This window comes from Pleurodeles waltl, chromosome 6 (assembly GCF_031143425.1).
Source record: "Pleurodeles waltl isolate 20211129_DDA chromosome 6, aPleWal1.hap1.20221129, whole genome shotgun sequence".
Lineage (NCBI taxonomy): Eukaryota > Metazoa > Chordata > Amphibia > Caudata > Salamandridae > Pleurodeles > Pleurodeles waltl.
This window is the reverse complement of record NC_090445.1, coordinates 855,474,277-855,499,162: the sequence shown is the minus strand read 5'-3', so window position 1 is coordinate 855,499,162 and position 24,886 is coordinate 855,474,277. Positions and strand designations below refer to the sequence as shown.

Sequence of the window (24,886 nt, the reverse complement as noted above, 5' to 3'; positions counted from 1 at the left end):
TCCTGCCTGGGGGAGGTGTTAGCATCTCCACCCAGTGCAGGCTTTGTTACTGGCCTCAGAGTGACAAAGGCACTCTCCCCATGGGGCACTCTCTCTAGTGTGGCAGGCTGCTGGAACTAGTCAGCCTACACAGACAGTCGGTTAAGTTTCAGGGGGCACCTCTAAGGTGCCCTCTGTGGTGTATTTTACAATAAAATGTACACTGGCATCAGTGTGCATTTATTGTGCTGAGAAGTTTGATACCAAACTTCCCAGTTTTCAGTGTAGCCATTATGGTGCTGTGGAGTTCGTGTTTGACAGACTCCCAGACCATATACTCTTATGGCTACCCTGCACTTACAATGTCTAAGGTTTTGTTTAGACACTGTAGGGGTACCATGCTCATGCACTGGTACCCTCACCTATGGTATAGTGCACCCTGCCTTAGGGCTGTAAGGCCTGCTAGAGGGGTGACTGACCTATACTTGCATAGGCAGTGAGAGGCTGGCATGGCACCCTGAGGGGAGTGCCATGTCGACTTACTCGTTTTGTTCTCACTAGCACACACAAGCTGGCAAGCAGTGTGTCTGTGCTGAGTGAGAGGTCTCCAGGGTGGCATAAGACATGCTGCAGCCCTTAGAGACCTTCCTTGGCATCAGGGCCCTTGGTACTAGAAGTACCAGTTACAAGGGACTTATCTGGATGCCAGGGTCTGCCAATTGTGGATACAAAAGTACAGGTTAGGGAAAGAACACTGGTGCTGGGGCCTGGTTAGCAGGCCTCAGCACACTTTCAATTGTAAACATAGCATCAGCAAAGGCAAAAAGTCAGGGGGCAACCATGCCAAGAAGGCATTTCCTTACACAACCCCCCCCTAAACGAAAGAGGATGAGACTAACCTTTCCCAAGAGAGTCTTCATTTTCTAAGTGGAAGAACCTGGAAAGGCCATCTGCATTGGCATGGGCAGTCCCAGGTCTGTGTTCCACTATAAAGTCCATTCCCTGTAGGGAGATGGACCACCTCAACAGTTTAGGATTTTCACCTTTCATTTGCATCAGCCATTTGAGAGGTCTGTGGTCAGTTTGAACTAGGAAGTGAGTCCCAAAGAGGTATGGTCTCAGCTTCTTCAGGGACCAAACCACAGCAAAGGCCTCCCTCTCAATGGCACTCCAACGCTGCTCCCTGGGGAGTAACCTCCTGCTAATGAAAGCAACAGGATGGTCAAGGCCATCATCATTTGTTTGGGACAAAACTGCCCCTATCCCATGTTCAGAGGCATCTGTCTGCACAATGAACTGCTTAGAATAATCTGGAGCTTTTAGAACTGGTGCTGAGCACATTGCTTGTTTCAGGGTGTCAAAGGCCTGTTGGCATTCCACAGTCCAGTTCACTTTCTTGGGCATTTTCTTGGAGGTGAGTTCAGTGAGGGCTGTCACAATGGATCCATATCCCTTCACAAACCTCCTGTAATACCCAGTCAAGCCAAGGAATGCCCTGACTTGAGTCTGGGTTTTTGGAGCTACCCAGTCCAGAATAGTCTGGATCTTGGGTTGGAGTGGCTGAACTTGGCCTCCACCTACAAGGTGGCCCAAGTAAACCACAGTTCCCTGCCCTATCTGGCATTTGGATGCCTTGATAGAGAGGCCTGCAGATTGCAGAGCCTTCAAAACCTTCTTCAGGTGGACCAGGTGATCCTGCCAGGTGGAGCTAAAGACAGCAATATCATCAAGATAAGCTGTGCTAAAGGCCTCCAAACCAGCAAGGACTTGATTCACCAACCTTTGGAAGGTGGCAGGGGCATTCTTTAAACCAAAGGGCATAACAGTAAACTGATAATGCCCATCAGGTGTGGAGAATGCTGTTTTCTCTTTTGCTCCAGGTGCCATTTTTATTTGCCAATACCCTGCTGTCAAGTCAAAGGTACTTAAGAATTTGGCAGCACCTAATTTATCTATGAGCGCATCAGCTCTAGGAATTGGATGAGCATCTGTCTTGGTGACAGAATTGAGCCCTCTGTAGTCCACACAAAACCTCATCTCTTTCTTTCCATCTTTGGTGTGAGGTTTGGGGACTAAGACCACTGGGCTAGCCCAGGGGCTGTCAGAGCGCTCAATTACTCCCAATTCCAGCATCTTGTGGACTTCCACCTTAATGCTTTCCTTAACATGGTCAGACTGTCTAAAGATTTTGTTTTTGACAGGCATGCTGTCTCCTGTGTCCACATCATGGGTACACAGGTGTGTCTGACCACGGGTTAGGGAGAAGAGTTCAGGAAACTGTTGTAGGACTCTCCTACAATCAGATTGCTGTTGGCCAGAGAGGGTGTCTGAGTAGATCACTCCATCTACTGAGCCATCTTTTGGGTCTGATGACAGAAGATCAGGGAGAGGTTCACTCTCTGCCTCCTGATCCTCATCTGTTACCATCAACAGATTCACATCAGCCCTGTCATGGAAGAGCTTAAGGCGGTTCACATGGATCACCCTCTTGGGGCTCCTGCTTGTGCCCAGGTCCACCAGGTAGGTGACCTGACTCTTCCTTTCTAGCACTGGGTAAGGGCCACTCCATTTGTCCTGGAGTGCCCTGGGAGCCACAGGCTCCAGAACCCAGACTTTCTGCCCTGGTTGGAACTCAACCAGTGCAGCCTTTTGGTCATACCAAAACTTCTGGAGCTGTTGGCTGGCCTCAAGGTTTTTGGTTGCCTTTTCCATGTACTCTGCCATTCTAGAGCGAAGGCCAAGTACATAGTCCACTATGTCTTGTTTAGGCTCATGAAGAGGTCTCTCCCAGCCTTCTTTAACAAGAGCAAGTGGTCCCCTTACAGGGTGACCAAACAGAAGTTCAAAGGGTGAGAATCCTACTCCCTTCTGTGGCACCTCTCTGTAAGCAAAAAGCAGACATGGCAAGAGGACATCCCATCTCCTTTTGAGTTTTTCTGGGAGCCCCATGATCATGCCTTTTAATGTCTTGTTGAATCTCTCAACTAAGCCATTAGTTTGTGGATGGTATGGTGTAGTGAATTTGTAAGTCACTCCACACTCATTCCACATGTGTTTTAGGTATGCTGACATGAAGTTGGTACCTCTGTCAGACACCACCTCCTTAGGGAAACCCACTCTGGTAAAGATACCAATGAGGGCCTTGGCTACTGCAGGGGCAGTAGTCGACCTAAGGGGAATAGCTTCAGGATACCTAGTAGCATGATCCACTACTACTAGGATGTACATATTTCCTGAGGCTGTGGGAGGTTCCAGTGGACCAACTATGTCCACACCCACTCTTTCAAAGGGGACCCCCACCACTGGAAGTGGAATGAGGGGGGCCTTTGGGTGCCCACCTGTCTTACCACTGGATTGGCAGGAGAGGCAAAACTCCTTAACCTTCTGGGACATATTGGGCCAGTAGAAGTGGTTGACTAACCTCTCCCACGTCTTGGTTTGTCCCAAATGCCCAGCAAGGGGAATATCATGGGCTAAGGTCAGAATAAACTCTCTGAACGACTGAGGCACTACCACTCTCCTAGTGGCACCAGGTTTGGGGTCTCTGGCCTCAGTGTACAGGAGTCCATCTTCCCAATAGACACTATGTGTTCCATTTTTCTTGCCCTTGGACTCTTCAGCAGCTTGCTGCCTAAGGCCTTCAAGAGAGGGACAGGTTTCTTGTCCCTTACACAGCTCCTCCCTTGAGGGTCCCCCTGGGCCTAAGAGCTCAACCTGATAAGGTTCAAGCTCCAAAGGCTCAGTTCCCTCAGAGGGCAGAACTTCTTCCTGAGAAGAGAGGTTCTCTTTTTCTGACTGTGTTGCAGTTGGTTTCCCAACTGACTTTCCTTTTCTCTTGGTAGGCTGGGCCATTTTTCCAGACTCCAGCTCTACTTTTTCACCCTGTGCCTTGCATTGTGCTCTTGTTTTTACACACACCAGTTCAGGGATACCCAGCATGGCTGCATGGGTTTTTAGCTCTACCTCAGCCCATGCGGAGGACTCCAGGTCATTTCCAAGCAGACAGTCTACTGGGATGTTTGAGGAGACCACCACCTGTTTCAGGCCATTGACCCCTCCCCATTCTAAAGTTACCATTGCCATGGGATGTGCTTTAGTTTGATTGTCAGCATTGGTGACTGTATAAGATTTTCCAGTCAGGTATTGGCCAGGGGAAACCAGTTTCTCTGTCACCATGGTGACACTGGCACCTGTATCCCTCAGGCCCTCTACACTTGTCCCATTAATAAAGAGCTGCTGCCTGTATTTTTGCATGTTAGGCGGCCAGGCAGCTAGTGTGGCTAAATCCACCCCACCCTCAGAGACTAGAGTAGCTTCAGTGTGGACCCTGATTTGCTCTGGGCACACTGTTGATCCCACTTGGAGACTAGCCATTCCAGTGTTACCTGGATTGGAGTTTGGAGTGGAACTTTTCTTGGGACAGGCCTTGTCTCCAGTTTGGTGTCCAGACTGACTACAGTTTCGACACCAGGCCTTTTTGGGATCAAAGTTTTTACCCTTGTACCCAGGATTGTTTTGTGAAGAGGCTCTGGGCCCACCCTCCTGTGCAGGTTTTTGGGGGCCTGTAGAAGACTTTACTATTTTTATTTTTGGCTGTCTCACCACCTTTCCCCTGGGGAGGTTTTGTGACCCCTTTCTTTTGGTCACCCCCTGTGGAAGTTTTGGACACCCTAGTCTTGACCCAATGGTCCGCCTTCTTTCCCAATTCTTGGGGAGAAATTGGTCCTAGGTCTACCAGATGCTGATGCAGTTTATCATTGAAACAATTACTTAACAGGTGTTCTTTCACAAATAAATTGTACAGCCCATCATAATTACTTACACCACTGCCTTGAATCCAACCATCTAGTGTTTTTACTGAGTAGTCTACAAAGTCAACCCAGGTCTGGCTCGAGGATTTTTGAGCCCCCCTGAATCTAATCCTATACTCCTCAGTGGAGAATCCAAAGCCCTCAATCAGGGTACCCTTCATGAGGTCATAAGATTCTGCATCTTTTCCAGAGAGTGTGAGGAGTCTATCCCTACACTTTCCTGTGAACATTTCCCAAAGGAGAGCACCCCAGTGGGATTTGTTCACTTTTCTGGTTACACAAGCCCTCTCAAAAGCTGTGAACCATTTGGTGATGTCATCACCATCTTCATATTTAGTTACAATCCCTTTAGGGATTTTCAACATGTCAGGAGAATCTCTGACCCTATTTATGTTGCTGCCACCATTGATGGGTCCTAGGCCCATCTCTTGTCTTTCCCTCTCTATGGCTAGGATCTGTCTTTCCAAAGCCAATCTTTCGGCCATCCTGGCTAACTGGATGTCCTCTTCACTGGAGTTATCCTCAGTGATTTCAGAGTTGTTGGTCCCTCCTGTGAGGGAACCAGCATCTCTGACTATTATTTGTGGAGTCAGGGAGAGCAGGGCTACTCAAGCCCTAAGTAGGACTGGAGGGGGGGAATTTCCCTCCAAGTCACTATCTTCATCCTCTGAGTTGCCACCCTCAGAGGGGTTGGCCTTTTCAAACTCTGCCAAAAGCTCCTGGAGCTGTACTTTGGTAGGTTTGGGGCCCATTGCTATTTTCTTTAGTTTACAGAGTGACCTTAGCTCTCTCATCTGTAGATGGAGGTAAGGTGTGGTGTCGAGTTCCACCACAGCCACATCTGTGCTAGACATTTTGCTTCTAAAAGTTGGAATACTTTTTAAGAATCTAAAACTGGTTCTAGAATCTAATTCAAACTTTTAACAAACTTTTAAACTCTAAAAAGAAATGCTAAACAGGATCTAACACAAGGCCCTAGCAGGTCTTAAGAATTTAGAAAACTTTTCAAATTGCAAAAATCAATTTCTAATGACAATTTTGGAATTTGTCGTGTGATCAGGTATTGGCTGAGTAGTCCAGCAAATGCAAAGTCTTGTACCCCACCGCTGATCCACCAATGTAGGAAGTTGGCTCTGTATGTGCTATTTCAAAGTAAGGAATAGCATGCACAGAGTCCAAGGGTTCCCCTTAGAGGTAAAATAGTGGTAAAAAGAGATAATACTAATGCTCTATTTTGTGGTAGTGTGGTCGAGCAGTAGGCTTATCCAAGGAGTAGTGTTAAGCATTTGTTTTACATACACAGACAATAAATGAGGTACACACACTCAGACAAATCCAGCCAATAGGTTTTTGTATAGAAAAATATCTTTTCTTAGTTTATTTTAAGAACCACAGGTTCAAATTTAACATATAATATCTTGTTTGAAAGGTATTGCAGGTAAGTACATTAGGAACTTTCAATCATTTCAATTGCATGTATACTTTTCAAGTTATTGACAAATAGCTACTTTAAAAGTGGACACAGTGCAATTTTCACAGTTCCTGGGGGAAGTAAGTTTTTGTTAGTTTTACCAGGTAAGTAAGACACTTACAGGGTTCAGTTCTTGGTCCAAGGTAGCCCACCGTTGGGGGTTCAGAGCAACCCCAAAGTCACCACACCAGCAGCTCAGGGCCGGTCAGGTGCAGAGTTCAAAGTGGTGCCCAAAACGCATAGGCTAGAATGGAGAGAAGGGGGTGCCCCGGTTCCGGTCTGCTTGCAGGTAAGTACCCGCGTCTTCGGAGGGCAGACCAGGGGGGTTTTGTAGGGCACCGGGGGGGACACAAGCCCACACAGAAATTTCACCCTCAGCAGCGCGGGGGCGGCCGGGTGCAGTGTAGAAACAAGCGTCGGGTTTTCAATGTTAGTCTATGAGAGATCAAGGGATCTCTTTAGCGCTGCAGGCAGGCAAGGGGGGGCTTCCTCGGGGAAACCTCCACTTGGGCAAGGGAGAGGGACTCCTGGGGGTCACTTCTCCAGTGAAAGTCCGGTCCTTCAGGTCCTGGGGGCTGCGGGTGCAGGGTCTTTTCCAGGCGTCGGGACTTAGGTTTCAGAGAGTCGCGGTCAGGGGAAGCCTCGGGATTCCCTCTGCAGGCAGCGCTGTGGGGGCTCAGGGGGGACAGGTTTTGGTACTCACAGTCGTAGAGTAGTCCGGGGGTCCTCCCTGAGGTGTTGGTTCTCCACCAGCCGAGTCGGGGTCGCCGGGTGCAGTGTTGCAAGTCTCACGCTTCTTGCGGGGAGTTGCAGGGTTCTTTAAAGCTGCTTCTGGAAACAAAGTTGCAGTCTTTTTGGAGCAGGTCCGCTGTCCTCGGGAGTTTCTTGTCTTTTTCGAAGCAGGGCAGTCCTCAGAGGAGTCAGAGGTCGCTGGTCCCTTGGAAGGCGTCGCTGGAGCAGAGTTCTTTGGAAGGCAGGAGACAGGCCTGTGAGTTTCTGGAGCCAAGGCAGTTGTCTTCTGGTCTTCCTCTGCAGGGGTTTTCAGCTAGGCAGTCCTTCTTCTTGTAGTTGCAGGAATCTAATTTTCTAGGGTTCAGGGTAGCCCTTAAATACTAAATTTAAGGGCGTGTTTAGGTCTGGGGGGTTAGTAGCCAATGGCTACTAGCCCTGAGGGTGGGTACACCCTCTTTGTGCCTCCTCCCAAGGGGAGGGTGTCACAATCCTAACCCTATTGGGGGAATCCTCCATCTGCAAGATGGAGGATTTCTAAAAGTTAGAGTCACCTCAGCTCAGGACACCTTAGGGGCTGTCCTGACTGGCCAGTGACTCCTCCTTGTTGCTTTCTTTGTTCCCTCCAGCCTTGCCGCCAAAAGTGGGGGCCGTGGCCGGAGGGGGCGGGCAACTCCACTAAGCTGGAGTGCCCTGCTGGGCTGTGACAAAGGGGTGAGCCTTTGAGGCTCACCGCCAGGTGTTACAGCTCCTGCCTGGGGGAGGTGTTAGCATCTCCACCCAGTGCAGGCTTTGTTACTGGCCTCAGAGTGACAAAGGCACTCTCCCCATGGGGCCAGCAACATGTCTCTAGTGTGGCAGGCTGCTGGAACTAGTCAGCCTACACAGACAGTCGGTTAAGTTTCAGGGGGCACCTCTAAGGTGCCCTCTGTGGTGTATTTTACAATAAAATGTACACTGGCATCAGTGTGCATTTATTGTGCTGAGAAGTTTGATACCAAACTTCCCAGTTTTCAGTGTAGCCATTATGGTGCTGTGGAGTTCGTGTTTGACAGACTCCCAGACCATATACTCTTATGGCTACCCTGCACTTACAATGTCTAAGGTTTTGTTTAGACACTGTAGGGGTACCATGCTCATGCACTGGTACCCTCACCTATGGTATAGTGCACCCTGCCTTAGGGCTGTAAGGCCTGCTAGAGGGGTGACTGACCTATACTTGCATAGGCAGTGAGAGGCTGGCATGGCACCCTGAGGGGAGTGCCATGTCGACTTACTCGTTTTGTTCTCACTAGCACACACAAGCTGGCAAGCAGTGTGTCTGTGCTGAGTGAGAGGTCTCCAGGGTGGCATAAGACATGCTGCAGCCCTTAGAGACCTTCCTTGGCATCAGGGCCCTTGGTACTAGAAGTACCAGTTACAAGGGACTTATCTGGATGCCAGGGTCTGCCAATTGTGGATACAAAAGTACAGGTTAGGGAAAGAACACTGGTGCTGGGGCCTGGTTAGCAGGCCTCAGCACACTTTCAATTGTAAACATAGCATCAGCAAAGGCAAAGGCAAAAAGTCAGGGGGCAACCATGCCAAGAAGGTATTTCCTTACAGTTGCATTTCGTCCCAATGGGCCCTATCGTATCTGACCAACAAAGCCTGTGAGTTGGCAATACGCCACTGGTTTGCTGCCTGTGCCGCCACCCTCTTGCCTGCTGCGTCAAATTTTCTACTTTCTTTATCTGGAGGTGGTGCATCTCCTGAAGTATGTGAGTTCGCTCTTTTGCGCGCTGCCCCTACTACAACTGAGTCTAGTGTTAGCTGTTGTGTGATGTACACGGGGTCTGTTGGTGGCGGTTTATATTTTTTCTCCACTCTTGGAGTAATGGCCCTTCCTTTTACAGGCTCTTCAAACACTTTTGGAGTGTTTTAGCATTCCGGGTAGCAAAGGAAGACTTTGATACTGGCTGTGTGTGGACGACAGTGTGTTAAAAAGAAAGTCGTCTTCAATGGGCTCAGCATGCAGGCTGACATTATGAAATGCCGCTGCTCTCGACACCACCTGTGCGTAGGCTGTACTATCCTCTGGTGGCGACGGTCTAGCTGGATAACATTCAGGACTATTATCTGACACTGGTGCGTCATAAAGGTCCCATGCGTCAGGGTCATCTTGACTCATTCTTGTATGAGTTGGGGATTGCATCATTGGTGGAGTGGCTACCGGTGATGGTTGCGGAGAACATTGTGGAGATGGTGGCGGGGTTACTTGTTTAGCCACCTTTGCCTGTGGCTGCTTGTCTTTTTCCTGAAAGGCAAGTTTGCGTTTCATTTTAATTGGAGGGAGAGTACTGATCTTCCCGGTTTCTTTTTGGATATGGAGCCTTCTTTGTGTATAGTCTGGCTCTATTGTTTCCAATTCCTGTCCAAATCTATGTCTTCATTTGTGTGGACAGTCCTTGTTCCTCAGTGTAGGAACTTGTTTTCGGTTACGAGGCCGGATGTTTCGGTATCGAAACCTTTTCGGCTGCTTTTTTTCGGTTCCGACGAACCCTTTACTTTCGGCGTCGTGGTCTCTCGGTGCCGACCCATTTCGGTGCCGCTATCTCGGTGCCGAACCTGCTCGGAGCCACTATCTCGAGCCCGAGATTGCTGTGTAGCGGTATCTCGACCGGAGTCGGATGACTTCGCCCCCAGCGTGCCCTTTTTCGGTGCTGATGATCGGTCACCTATTTTTCGGGTTAAGCCATGGCCTGTTGGCGGTGGCGTCCCCTGGGCTTTAGTGTTTTTTTCGTGAGTTTTGTGTTTGGACGTCTTACTCACGGTTTTCGGCGTTTCTTCAGGATCGATCTCATCCGAGTCAGATTCCTGGATGGAGAATGTTTCTTCCTCCTCCCCGAAACGCTCTTGTCCTGTCGGCGCCGACGCCATTTGCAGTCTCCTTGCTCTTCGGTCTCTTAATGTCTTCCTGGACCGAAACGCTTGACAGGCTTCACAAGTATCTTCCTTGTGTTCCGGGGACAAACACAAGTTACAGACCAGATGCTGATCTGTATATGGATACTTGTTATGGCATTTTGGGCAGAAGCGGAATGGGGTCCGTTCCATCAGCCTTGAAGAGACACGTGGCCGGGCCGACCAGGCCCCGACGGGGGAATCGAAAAAACCCCGAAGGGCCACCGGAGCTCTTCAAAAGTCGGTGTCGATCTGTTGTAACTAACCCGATACCGAACGCAAACAATACAGACGATTTTTCCGAGATTCTAACTAACTTTCCGACCCGAAACACGGAGCGAAAAGGAACACGTCTGAATCCGATGGCAGAAAAAAAACAATCTAAGATGGATTCGACGCGCATGCGCAATGGAGCCGAAATGGGAGGAGTCCCTCGGTCTCGTGACTCTAAAAGACTTCTTCGAAGAAAAACAACTTGTAACACTCCGAGCCCAACACCAGATGGCGGGATGTGCACAGCATGTGTATCTGCAGCTACACATGCCATCGAACATATATATACATACACACACATCCTGCCATCTAGTGTTGGGCTCGGAGTGTTACAAGTTGTTTTTCCTCGAAGAAGTCTTTTTGAGTCACGAGACCGAGGGACTCCTCCCTTTCGGCTCCACTGCGCATAGGTGTCATCTCCATCTTAGATTGTTTTCCCCGCAGAGGGTGAGGTAGAGTTGTGAGTATACTAGATGTGCCCATGCAATGGAGTAGGTATGTATGTACATAATGTGTATTAAAAGAATAGTTATTTACAAATTTACAATTTTCATTCAACTAATAACTGCTACAGGCTCCCGAGGAGGTGGGAGGGCGCATGTGAATCTGCAGCGTCTCATGCCACAAACAGATGTACACTGGGTAAGTGACATTTTCCGTTCGGTGGCATGTGTAGCTGCAGATACACATGCTCTGCATAGAATAATAAGCAGTAATCTCCCCAAAAATGCAGTGGCTTAGCCTGTAGGAGTTGAAGTTGTCTGAAATAATGTCCTTAATACAGCCTGTCCTACTGTGGCTTGTTGCGTTGCTAACACATCTACACAGTAATGCTTAGTGAATGTATGAGGCGTAGACCAGGTGGCTGCCTTGCAAATTTCTGTCATAGGTATATTCCCCAGAAAAGCCATTGTGGCGCCTTTTTTCCCAGTGCAATGCGCTCTTGGTGTAATAGGCAGATCTCTTTTTGCTTTAATATAGCAAGTTTGAATACATTTAACTATCCATCTGGCAATGCCTTGTTTGGATATAGGATTACCTGCATGAGGTTTTTGGAAGGCTACGAAAAATTGTTTTGTTTTACGAAATTGTTTTGTTCTGTCAATGTAATACATTAGCGCTCTTTATGTCTAATGTATCTAAGGCTCTTTCGGCTACTAAGTCTGGTTGCAGAAAGAATACTGGGAGTTCTACTGTTTGGTTTAGGTGGAATGGTGATATGACCTTTGGTAGGAATTTGGGATTTGTACAGAGAACCACTTTATGTTTATGTATTTGTATAAAGGGTTCTTGTATAGTAAATGCTTGTATCTCACTTACTCTAAGTGATGTGATAGCTATTAGAAAGGCTACTTTTCAAGTTAAGTATTGCATTTCACAAGAGTGCATGGGTTCAAATGGTGGTCCCATGAGTCGTGTTAATACAATATTAAGGTTCCACGAAGGTACTGGTGGTGTTCTTGGGGGTATGATTCTTTTTAGTCCCTCCATAAATGCTTTGATGACTGGGATTCTAAAAAGCGATGTTGAATGTGTAATCTGCAGATAGGCAGATATTGCTGTGAGATGTAGTTTAATTGAAGAGAATGCTAGCTTAGACTTTTGTAAGTGTAATAAGTAGCTTACAATGTCCTTTGCGGAAGCATGTAGTGGTTGAATTTGATTAGTGTGGCAGTAGTAAACAAATCTTTTCCATTTGTTTGCGTAACAATGTCTTGTTGTAGGTTTTCTAGCTGGTTTAATGACCTCCATACATTCTTGTGTAAGGTCTAAGTGTCCAAATTCTAAGACTTCAGGAGCCAGATTGCTAGATTGAGCGATGCTGGATTCGGGTGTCTGATCTGTTTGTGTTGAGTTAACAGATCTGGCCTGTTTGGTAATTTGATGTGAGGTACTACTGATAGGTCCAGCAGTGTTGTGTACCACGGTTGGCGAGCCCAGGTTGGTGCTATGAGTATTAGTTTGAGTCTGTTTTGACTTAGTTTACCAGATAAGGAAGAGGGGGAAAAGCGTAAGCAAATATCCCTGACCAACTGATCCATAAAGTATTGCCCTTGGATTGAGGGTGTGGGTACCTGGACGCGAAGTATTGACATTTTGCGTTTTCTTTTGTTGCGAATAGGTCCATTTTTGGTGTTCCCAGCATAGGAAGTAATCCTGTAGGATCTGGGGATGAATTTCCCATTTGTGTGTTTGCTGGTGATCTCGACTGAGATTGTCGGCCAACTGGTTCTGAATGCCTGGGATGTATTGTGCTATTAGGCGAATGTGATTGTGAATTGCCCAATGCCACATTTTATGTGCTAAGAGACACAGTTGTGATGAGTGTGCCCCTCCTTGTTTGTTGAGAGAATACATTGTTGTCATGTTGTCGGTTTTGACAAGAATGTGTTTGTGGGCTATTAGTGGTTGAAATGCTGTGCTTGTTGAGGTGTGCTCCCCACCTCATCATGGAAGCATCTGTTGTGATCACATCTTGAGGCACTGGGTCCTGGAATGGCCGCCCTTGGTTTAAATTTATATGGTTACACCATTGAAGCGAGAAGTGTGTCTGGTGGTCTATCAACACTAGATCTTGGGGTTGACCCTGTGCTTGTGTCCATTGTTTTGCTAGGCACTGTTGTAAGGGCCACATGTGTAATCTCGTGTTTGGGACAATGGCTCTGCATGAAGACATCATGCCTAGAAGTTTCATTACAAACCTTACTGGGTAGTGTTGGTTTGGCTGTATCCTTGATGTTATATTTTGGAACGCTTGCACCCTTTGTGGACTTGGAATGGCAATCGCTTTGTGTGTGTTGAGTGTTGCTCCCAAGTATTGTTGTATTTGGGATGGTTGCAGATGTGATTTCTGGTAATTTATAGAAAACCCTAGTTTGTGTAGAGTTTCTATAACGTATTGCGTGTGAAGAAGACACTGTTGAGTGCTGGTTTTTAATAGCCAGTCGTCTAAGTATGGGAATACGTGCATGTGCTGTCTCCTTATGTGAGCGGCTACTACTGCAAGTAATTTTGTGAATACCTTTGGGGCTGTTATCTCGAATTGTAACACTTTGAATAGATAGTGTACGCCGTGTATTACAAACCTTAAGTATTTTCTGTGAGAAGGATGGATGGCTATGTGAAAGTAGGCATCCTTGAGATCTAACGTTGACATGTAGTCCTCCTTTTTTAGTAAGGGAACCACGTCCTGAAGTGTTACTGTAGGAAGTTGGCTCTGTATGCACTATTTCAAAGTAAGGAATAGTATGCACAGAGTCCAAGGGTTCCCCTTAGAGGTAAGATAGTGGCAAAAAGAGATAATACTAATGCTCTATTTTGTGGTAGTGTGGTCGAGCAGTAAGCTTATCAAAGGAGTAGTGTTAAGCATTTGTTGTACATACACACAGGCAATACATGAGGAACACACACTGAGACAATTCCAGGCCAATAGGTTTTTGTTATAGAAAAATATATTTTCTTAGTTTATTTTAAGAACCACAGGTTCAAATTCTACATGTAATATCTCATTTGAAAGGTATTGCAGGTAAGTACTTTAGGAACTTTAAATAATCACAATAGCATATATACTTTTTACATAAAACACATATAGCTATTTCAAAAGTGGACAGTGCAATTTTCAACAGTTCCTGGGGGAGGTAAGTTATTGTTAGTTCTTGCAGGTAAGTAAACCACCTACGGGGTTCAAATTGGGGTCCAAGGTAGCCCACCGTTGGGGGTTCAGAGCAACCCCAAAGTCACCACACCAGCAGCTCAGGGCCGGTCAGGTGCAGAGTTCAAAATGGTGCCCAAAACACATAGGCTTCAATGGAGAAGGGGGTGCCCCGGTTCCAGTCTGCCAGCAGGTAAGTACCCGCGTCTTCGGAGGGCAGACCAGGGGGGTTTTGTAGGGCACCGGGGGGGGACACAAGTCAGCACAGAAAGTACACCCTCAGCGGCACTGGGGCGGCCGGGTGCAGTGTGCAAACACGCGTCGGGTTTTCAATAGGTTTCAATGGGAGACCAAGGGGTCTCTCTAGCGATGCAGGCAGGCAAGGGGGGGGGGGGGGGGGCTCCTCGGGGTAGCCACAACCTGGGCAAGGGAGAGGGCTTCCTGGGGGTCACTCCTGCACTTGAGTTCCGATCCTTCAGGTCCTGGTGGCTGCGGGTGCAGGGTCTTTTCCAGGCGTCGGGATTTTGGATTCAGACAGTCGCGGTCAGGGGGAGCCTCGGGATTCCCTCTGCAGGCGTCACTGTGGGGGCTCAGGGGGGACAACTTTGGTTACTCACAGTCTCAGTCGCCAGGGGGTCCTCCCTGTAGCGTTGTTTCTCCACCAGTCGAGTCGGGGTCGCTGGGTGCAGTGTTGCAAATCTCACGCTTCTTGCGGGGATTGCAGGGGTCTTTAAATCTGCTCCTCTGGAAACAAAGTTGCAGTCTTTGTTGAACAGGGCCGCTGTTCTCGGGAGTTTCTTGGTCCTTTGGAAGCAGGGCAGTCCTCTGAGGATTCAGAGGTCGCAGGTCCTGGGGAAAGCGTCGCTGGAGCAGTTTTCTTCTGAAGGAGGGAGACAGGCCGGTAGGGCTGGGGCCAAAGCAGTTGGTGTCTCAGTCTTCTCTGCAGGGGTTTTTCAGCTCAGCAGTCCTCTTCTTCGTAAGTTGCAGGAATCTGATTTCCTAGGTTCAGGGGAGCCCCTAAATACAGTATTTAGGGGTGTGTTTAGGTCAGGGAGGGCATTAGCCAATGGCTACTAGCCCTGAGGGTGGCTACACCCTCTTTGTGCCTCCTCCCAAGGGGAGGGGGTCACATTCTGTAGGAAGTTGGCTCTGTATGTGCTATTTCAAAGTAAGGAATAGCATGCACAGAGTCCAAGGGTTCCCCTTAGAGGCAAAATAGTGGTAAAAATAGATAATACTAATGCTCTATTTTGTGGTAGTGTGGTCGAGCAGTAGGCTTATCCAAGGAGTAGTGTTAAGCATTTGTTGTACATACACAGACAATAAATGAGGTACACACACTCAGACAAATCCAGCCAATAGGTTTTGTATAGAAAAATATATTTTCTTAGTTTATTTTAAGAACCACAGGTTCAAATTTAACATGTAATATCTTGTTTGAAAGGTATTGCAGGTAAGTACATTAGGAACTTTGAATCATTTCAATTGCATGTATACTTTTCAAGTTATTCACAAATAGCTATTTCAAAAGTGGACAGTGCAATTTTCACAGTTCCTGGGGGAGGTAAGTTTTTGTTAGATTTACCAGGTAAGTACGACACTTACAGGGTTCAGTTCTTGGTCCAAGGTAGCCCACCGTTGGGGGTTCAGAGCAACCCCAAAGTTACCACACCAGCAGCTCAGGGCCGGTCAGGTGCAGAGTTCAAAGTGGTGCCCAAAACGCATAGGCTTCAATGGAGAGAGGGGGGTGCCCCGGTTCCGGTCTGCTTGCAGGTAAGTACCCGCGTCTTCGGAGGGCAGACCAGGGGGGGTTTTGTAGGGCACCGGGGGGACACAAGCCCACACAGAAATTTCACCCTCAGCGGCGCGGGGGCGGCCGGGTGCAGTGTTAGAACAAGCGTCAGGTTCGCAATGGAAGTCAATGAGAGATCACGGGATCTCTTCAGCACGGCAGGCAGGCAAGGGGGGGCTTCCTCGGGGAAACCTCCACTTGGGCAAGGGAGAGGGACTCCTGGGGGTCACTTCTGCAGTGAAAGTCCGGTCCTTCAGGTCCTGGGGGCTGCGGGTGCAGGGTCTTTTCCAGGCGTCGGGACTTAGGTTTCAGAGAGTCGCGGTCAGGGGAAGCCTCGGGATTCCCTCTGCAGGCGGCGCTGTGGGGACTCAGGGGGGACAGGTTTTGGTACTCACAGTCGTAGAGTAGTCCTGGGGTCCTCCCTGAGGTGTTGGTTCTCCACCAGCCGAGTCGGGGTCGCCGGGTGCAGTGTTGCAAGTCTCACGCTTCTTGCGGGGAGATTGCAGGGGTCTTTAAAGCTGTTCCTTTGGAATAAAGTTGCAGTCTTTTTGGAGCAGGTCCGCTGTCCTCAGGAGTTTCTTGTCGTCGAAGCAGGGCAGTCCTCAGAGGATTCAGAGGTCGCTGGTCCCTTTGGAAGGCGTCGCTGGAGCAGAGTTCTTTGGAAGGCAGGAGACAGGCCGGTGAGTTTCTGGAGCCAAGGCAGTAGTTGTCGTCTGGTCTTCCTCTGCAGGGGTTTTCAGCTAGGCAGTCCTTGTTGTTGCAGGAATCTAATTTTCTAGGGTTCAGGGTAGCCCTTAAATACTAAATTTAAGGGCGTGTTTAGGTCTGGGGGGTTAGTAGCCAATGGCTACTAGCCCTGAGGGTGGGTACACCCTCTTTGTGCCTCCTCACAAGGGGAGGGGGTCACAATCCTAACCCTATTGGGGGAATCCTCCATCTGCAAGATGGAGGATTTCTGAAAGTTAGAGTCACCTCAGCTCAGGACACCTTAGGGGCTGTCCTGACTGGCCAGTGACGACTCCTTGTTATTCTCATTATTTTCTCCGGCCTTGCCGCCAAAAGTGGGGACCGGGGCCGGAGGGGGCGGGCAACTCCACTAGCTGGAGTGTCCTGCGGTGCTGTGACAAAGGGGTGAGCCTTTGAGGCTCACCGCCAGGTGTTACAGCTCCTGCCTGGGGGAGGTGTTAGCATCTCCACCCAGTGTAGGCTTTGTTACTGGCCTCAGAGTGACAAAGGCACTCTCCCCATGGGGCCAGCAACATGTCTCTAGTGTGGCAGGCTGCTGGAACCAGTCAGCCTACACAGATAGTCGGTTAAGTTTCAGGGGGCACCTCTAAGGTGCCCTCTGTGGTGCATTTTACAATAAAATGTACACTGGCATCAGTGTGCATTTATTGTGCTGAGAAGTTTGATACCAAACTTCCCAGTTTTCAGTGTAGCCATTATGGTGCTGTGGAGTTCGTGTAAAACAGACTCCCAGACCATATACTCTTATGGCTACCCTGCACTTACAATGTCTAAGGTTTTGCTTAGACACTGTAGGGGCACAGTGCTCATGCACTGGTACCCTCACCTATGGTATAGTGCACCCTGCCTTAGGGCTGTAAGGCCTGCTAGAGGGGTGTCTTACCTATACTGCATAGGTAGTGAGAGGCTGGCATGGCACCCTGAGGGGAGTGCCATGTCGACTTACTCATTTTGTTCTCACTAGCACAAACAAGCTGGTAAGCAGTGTGTCTGTGCTGAGTGAGGGGTCTCTTAGGGTGGCATGATACATGCTGCAGCCCTTAGAGACCTTCCCTGGCATCAGGGCCCTTGGTACCAGAGGTACCAGTTACAAGGGACTTATCTGGATGCCAGGGTGTGCCAATTGTGGAATCAAAAGTACAGGTTAGGGAAAGAACACTGGTGCTGGGGCCTGGTTAGCAGGCCTCAGCACACTTTCAATTGTAAACATAGCATCAGCAAAGGCAAAAAGTCAGGGGGCAACCATGCCAAGGAGGCATTTCCTTACAGCTACCCTGCACTTACAATGTCTAAGGTTTGGCTTAGACACTGTAGGGGCACAGTGCTCATGCACTGGTGCCCTCACCTATGGTATAGTGCACCCTGCCTTAGGGCTGTAAGGCCTGCTAGAGGGGTGACTTATCTATACTGCATAGGCAGTGTGAGGTTGGCATGGCACCCTGAGGGGAGTGCCATGCCGACTTACTCATTTTGTCCTCACCAGCACACACAAGCTGGCAAGCAGTGTGTCTGTGCTGAGTGAGGGGTCCCCAGGGTGGCATAAGATATGCTGCAGCCCTTAGAGACCTTCCCTGGTATCAGGGCCCTTGGTACCAGTGGTACCAGTTACAAGGGACTTACCTGGATGCCAGGGTGTGCCAGTTGTGTGAACAAAAGTACAAGTTTAGGGAAAGAGCACTGGTGCTGGGGCCTGGTTAGCAGGCCTCAGCACACTTTCAATTCAAAACATAGCATCAGCAAAGGCAAAAACTCAGGGGGTAACCATGCCAAGGAGGCATTTCCTTACAGTTACCATGTGGAAGTGATCAGACTTGATGAAGAGATTCAGTGTTCTGAGGTCTAATATAGGTCTTAACGTTTTGTCCTTCGTTGGAATTAGGAAATATAGTGAGTAGACGCCTGTTCCTTTCTGATGGTTGGGTACTAACTATCGCTTGTTTTTGTAATAATGCTTGGACCTCTAGTTGTAATAGGTCTAAGTGTTGTTTGGACATAATGTGTGCCCTTGGGGGCACATCTGGCGGGAAATTCGTGAATTCTATGCAATAACCATGTTGGATAATGGCTAGGACCCATGCGTCCGTAGTAATGTGTCTCCAGTTTTTATAGTATGCGGTAAGTCCCTCCCCCCTCCCCCCCACTGGTGTGAAGTGTTGGGGTTTTGTGACATTGAAGTCACTGTTTGGCTTGTTTTAGGTGTCTGGAACTTTCCCCTTCCTCTTGGGAATTGTCCACCTCTCTATGAGCCACGAAACCCTCCGCTCTGGTATTGTGCCCGATAGGTGGGTCAGGTTTGCGAGGGGGAAGGCTCCGGTGTTTGCATTCGAAACTCCCCTCTAAACTGTGGCTTTCTAAATGTGCCTCTGCCCCGAGGGGAGTAGAGCGCGCCCATGGCTTTGGCCGTGTCCTTCTTTAATTTTTCAATTGCTGTGTCCACTTCCGGCCCAAACAATTGTTCCTGGTTAAAAGGCATGTTTAACACTGCTTGTTGGATTTCTGGCTTGAATCCAGAGCTTCGTAACCATGCATGCCTGCGAATGGTTACCGCAGTGTTGACCGTTCGTGCTGCCGTGTCTGCTGAGTCTAATGCGGACCTTATTTGGTTGTTGGAAATTGCTTGTCCTTCTTCCACAACCTGCTGGGCACGTTTCTGGTGTTCTTTAGGCAAGTGTTGTATAATGTGTTGCATCTCGTCCCAGTGTGCCCTGTCATAGCGAGCAAGTAGGGCTTGCGAGTTTGCGATCTGCCATTGATTGGCTGCCTGTGCTGCCACTCGTTTGCCCACTGCGTCAAACTTCCTACTCTTTGTCAGGCGGTGGAGCATCTCCTGACGATTGAGAGTTTGCCCTCTTTCTTGCTGCTTCTACAACCACCGAGTATAGTGTAAGTTGCTGTGTTATAAACACAGGACACGTTGGGGGAGGCTTGTATTTTTTCTCCACCCTAGGCGTGATAGCCCTTCCTTTGACTGGCTCCTGGAATACCTGTTTGCATGTTTGAGCATGCCCACGAGCATTGGCAGACTCTGGTAGGAAGTGTGGGTGGATGCCAAGGTGTTTAACAGGAAATCATCCTCTATTGGCTCAGAGTGCATTGCTACATTATGGAACATAGCTGCCCTTGATCGAACCTGCGGATATGCAGTACTGTCCTCTGGAGGTGACGGCTTTGTTGGGTAACAGTCCGGACTGTTGTCTGATACTGGTGCATCATACAAGTCCCATGCATCAGGATCATCCTGCGTCATCCCTGTATGCGTAAGTGAATGCATTGGAGGTGATCCCACCGGAGACAACTGTGTTGAGTGTAGTGGTGGAAGGTTGTGGAGAAACACTTGGTGGTGGTGTTTTTCTCTCTGGCCACCTTCGCCTTTATTTCTGACTCTTGAAATGCCAGCTTTTTTTGTTTTAATTGGAGGAAGAGTTTGTATTTTCCCAGTCTTTCTGGATATGTAACCTCCTTTGTGTATGGTCTGGCTCAACCATATTTATTTCCTGCTCAAATCTGTACTTTTCATGCATTTGGCTGGAAAGACCTTGCTCTTCTGTGTAAGAGCTTCTTTTCAGCTCCGAAGCCGCTTTTTTCGGTTCCGACGTTATCTTCCTCACCTTGGGTGAGTTGAACTCTCGGTGTAGAGATCGTTCGGTGCCAGAATCTCGACCGGAGTCTGAAGTCTTCGGCAAATCTCTGGCCTTTTTCGGTGCCGATGTTTGGTCACCTTCTTTTCGATGGGTTAAGCCGTGGACTGCTGGCGGTGGCGTCCCCTTGGCCTTAACGATCTTTGTGTGAGTTTTGGACGGGCCAGTTTTACTCACTGTTTTCTGCATCGTCGTGGTTCCCTCACTTTCGGAATCGTAAGAGTCTGTCCCCTGGATGGAAATTCTTTCCTCATACTCTGCGTCGAGTTGTTCTCTTGGTGTCGACGCCATTTGTAGTCTTCTCGCTCGATCACGAAGGGTCTTTTATCGAAACGCCCGACAGGCCTCACAAGTATCCTCCCTGTGTTCTGGTGATAAACACAGATTACAGACCAGGTGTTGGTCTGTATAAGGATACTTAGAGTGGCACTTCGGACAGAAGCGGAAGGGGGTCCGATCCATTAGTCTTCGTCAATGCATGTGTTCGGGCCGACCAAGACACGCTGAAGAGCGGGAGCCCCAAAGGGCCACCGGAGCGCCTCTGTGATCGGTGCCGATGCAATAACACTAACCTGGTACCGAGCGATAACAATACCGTTGAATTTTCGATATTTAGCTAACTTTCCCGATTCAAAATACGGAGCGAAGAGGAACACGTCCGAACCCAATGGCGGAAAGAAAACAATCTAAGATGGAGTCGACGGCCATGCGCAATGGAGCCGAAAAGGTAGGAGTCCCTTGGTCTCGTGACTCGAAAAGACTTCTTCGAAGAAAAACAGCTTGTAACACTCAGAGCTCAACACTAGATGGCAGGATAATGCACAGCATGTGTATCTGCAGCTACACATGCCACCGAACATATATGTATCAGTTTTATATAATACTGCCCAACTGCATTAGAGCACTTCACATGAGAACCAGATTATATTGCACATAGTGAGATACATTTTGAGTGAAAGTAATACGCAAGTAGTATGGTGTTATGTATGATCATGTGAAGTGTCAACATTATCTGTTGAAATGGCTTACGTTATATAATTTTTTTTGTTTTTAAACAGCAGTAACAAATGCTGTAAATTTCACCTGGAGTCTTGTTTGGGAATATTTGCAAGAGTGTTTTAAAACTGGATTTGGGGACATTGTTTAGCACTGCCGAAATGGTGCACAAACAGGGACAAGGCTTTTGCTACCAAAAATGGCCTGTGACCCACCAATGGGGCCCGACCCTCAGTTTGGGAAACACTTCTGCTCCAGAAAATAATTATAGTGCAGCAACAACGGTCTGATTAGACGCTTTTTTTCCCGATAAATGTAATATCTTAAAGATGTTGGGGGGCCTGGGCAAGAATTATGGTGGGGTCCTGTTTGGGCAAAGACACTACTGAACTATACTGTGACGGTTGACACTGAATAATACAGAAGGAAGACAGAAACATAACTATCTGGATATAGTGTGTGTGAGTGTTGCTTACTTTGCCCATGCCATCAAATGCCTCTTAAAAGTTACCTTGTACTACAGTTTTAATAATACAATAAATCATCTTTTCTTACTGAAAGAATTATGTTAAACCAGGCAGTAACAAACAAAACAAAATCCATACATACCAAGATCTGCATAGTTACTCTTGCAGAACTGTCTGCGACCACCAAAACAGAGGTCAAAGGGCAGCTCATCTGGCCTTCTTAGTTTGTGGCCATTTTCTATGGCAGTGAAAGCATCTTCAGTGTAGCGGTAAGTAACAAACCCATAGTTATCACTGCAACAAAATGTAAAATATAATGCATCTTTATTTCAGTAGTATACTGTACACATTAAAATCAATTTTGAATGTTCAAACTGATGCCTTGTTTATTGCAGGTGTAGAATAGTTTGTGACAGAATACAAGGACGTTACCCCCCATGCTTTAAAGAGAGTAGAAAAACATCAGTACAGCAAGTTCTTAGCAAAAGAAAGAAAAGCAACACAGTAATTGGTAAATGTAAACAATCATTGGCAAAGCCAATAGGTCTGACCTAGGCAGGACTTAGTTTTGGATGAGAGAGATATATATATATATGTATATATATATATATATACACACATATATATATATACACATATATATATATACATACACACACATACACATACAGCTGCAGTCTAAGGGTGGCAAGCATGTTTGCAAAAAAAACAAACTCATTTTGAATAGAAAAATAAAAACAAAAACATGAAACTAAAGTAGAGATTGGCCTACCAGACCTGGCACTGAAGTGGACTATTTTTTAGGCACATTTACAAAAGTTAAATGCTACAGTGAAGAGAGCCAATGGCTGAAGTGGGCTGACCCATTGCCTCCACGCATGTAGGCTGTGGTAGGAATTTGAGTGTGAATGAAAACTGAACAGATAAGTGGGTGAAGAGGGCTGAACGGAAGTCGAATTATCTGTACATAAACGTTTTTATTTTATTACAGTTTCACTGGAAAGCATTAGGATGGTGAAACTGCTAAAGCTGTCTACTCCAGACCTTTAAAAGAACAGAAAAAACACTTCAAAACTTAAACAAGGAAGTATCAACATTTAAACACAAAAAAGCTTGCTGGGGTCCAATTTTCTTTCGAAAGGACTCAGAACTGAAATAAATGCTTCAGGCATTTGGTCCTTAGTAATAGCAAAGGGAGCAGATTTATGGGCCTCAAAGATAAGGGACGTCATGCTTTTTCTGTCTCAAACTACAGCTGCCCGAGTGCAGCAGTAATCCTTTTCCATAGCACCATAAAAGCTTTTTTATTTAAAGGTCTGCAATTCTTTGCAAAGTGTGTAACACAGGAAATAAAACAACCTTTCAAGTCTGCTCTTTAGTCATACCCTGGCAAAAATTGACATTGCTGGGCGGTTACAGACAAGCTTGGAGATGTAGTAGCAACACAGGGAGGGGTAAGAATTTGAAGGGGTACAGTAGCACACAAGGACGCAAGAAAATGAAAATGTCACTTACCCAGTGTACATCTGTTCGTGGCATCAGTCGCAGTAGATTCGCATGTTCTGCAATAGCTCGCCATCTGGTGTTGGGCCGGAGTGTTACAAGTTGTTTTTCTTCGAAGAAGTCTTTCGAGTCACGGGACCGAGTGACTCCTCCTTTTGTCTCCATTGCGCATGGGCGTCGACTCCATCCTCGATTGTTTTTCCCCGCAGAGGGTGAGGTAGGAGTTGAATTGTAGTAATAGTGCCCATGCAATGGAGTGACTAAGTATGCACTTATTTAAGGTTGAGATGATACATATATAAATAATTGAAGGTAACTTCCAAACTGCTACAGGCTCCCGGGGAGGCGGGTGGGCACATGCGAATCTACTGCGACTGATGCCACGAACAGATGTACACTGGGTAAGTGACATTTTCAGTTCGATGGCATCTGTCGCTGTAGATACGCATGTTCTGCAATAGACTAGTAAGCAGTTATTTCCCCAAAAGCGGTGGATCAGCCTGTAGGAGTGGAAGTAGTCTGAAATAATGTCCTTAATACAGCTTGACCTACTGTGGCTTGTTGTGCGGATAACACGTCTACACAGTAGTGCTTGGTGAATGTGTGAGGCGTAGACCATGTGGCTGCCTTACATATTTCTTGCATTGGGATGTTTCCTAGAAAGGCCATGGTAGCACCTTTCTTTCTGGTTGAGTGTGCCCTTGGTGTAATGGGCAGCTGTCGTTTAGCTTTAAGGTAGCAGATTTGGATGCATTTAACTATCCATCTGGCTATACCTTGTTTTGAAATTGGGTTTCCTGCATGAGGTTTTTGAAATGCAATAAAGAGTTGTTTAGTCTTTCTGATGTTCTTTGTTCTGTCGATGTAATACATTAATGCTCTTTTGACATCTAATGTATGTAGTGCCCTTTCAGCTACGGTATCTGGCTGTGGAAAGAACACCGGAAGTTCCACTGTTTGATTTAGATGGAACGGCGAAATAACCTTTGGCAAAAATTTAGGATTGGTCCTTAGGACGACTTTATTTTTGTGTAGTTGTATAAAAGGTTCCTGTATAGTAAACGCCTGAATCTCGCTTACTCTTCTCAGGGAAGTAATGGCGATGAGAAATGCCACCTTCCAGGTTAGGAACTGTATGTCGCAGGAGTGCATGGGTTCAAAAGGTGGACCCATAAGTCTAGTTAGGACAACATTTAGGTTCCATGAAGGAACAGGTAGTGTTCTTGGTGGTATAATTCTTCTAAGGCCCTCCATGAATGCTTTAATGACTGGTATTTTATATAGGGAAGTTGAATAGGTAGTCTGCAGGTATGCAGATATTGCTGCAAGGTGAATCTTAATGGAAGAGAAAGCTAGGTTAGATTTTTGTAAGTGAAGCAAGTAACCCACTACATGTTCTGGAGTTGTGTGTAATGGTTGTATTTGATTAATATGGCAGTAGCAAACAAACCTCTTCCATTTACTTGCATAGCAGTGCCTGGTGGATGGCCTTCTTGCTTGTTTTATGACTTCCATACATTCTTGGGTAAGTTGTAAGTGCCCGAATTCTAGGATTTCAGGAGCCAGATTGCTAGATTCAGCGATGCTGGATCTGGGTGTCTGATCTTTTGGTTGTGCTGTGTCAACAGATCTGGCCTGTTGGGCAATTTGATGCAGGGTACCACTGATAGGTCTAGCAGCGTTGTGTACCAGGGTTGCCTTGCCCAAGTTGGTGCTATCAATATGAGTTTGAGTTTGCTTTGACTGAGTTTGTTTACCAGGTAAGGAAGGAGAGGGAGAGGAGGAAAAGCGTAAGCAAATATCCCTGACCAGTTCATCCATAGGGCATTGCCTTGGGATTGCTTGTGTGGGTATCTGGATGCGAAGTTTTGGCATTTTGCGTTCT

At 47.4% G+C, this 24,886-nt stretch overlaps 1 protein-coding gene across 1 annotated transcript in view; it reads right to left on the bottom strand.

Moving 5' to 3' along the window:
• PPRC1 (PPARG related coactivator 1) overlaps positions 1-24,886 on the bottom strand; it is a 191,849-nt gene that overhangs the window by 40,285 nt on the left and 126,678 nt on the right. The window contains exon 13 of the mRNA XM_069239597.1: positions 21,641-21,792. Coding sequence (XP_069095698.1) covers positions 21,641-21,792 — 152 coding nt within the window. The remainder of the gene's footprint in view (positions 1-21,640; positions 21,793-24,886) is intronic.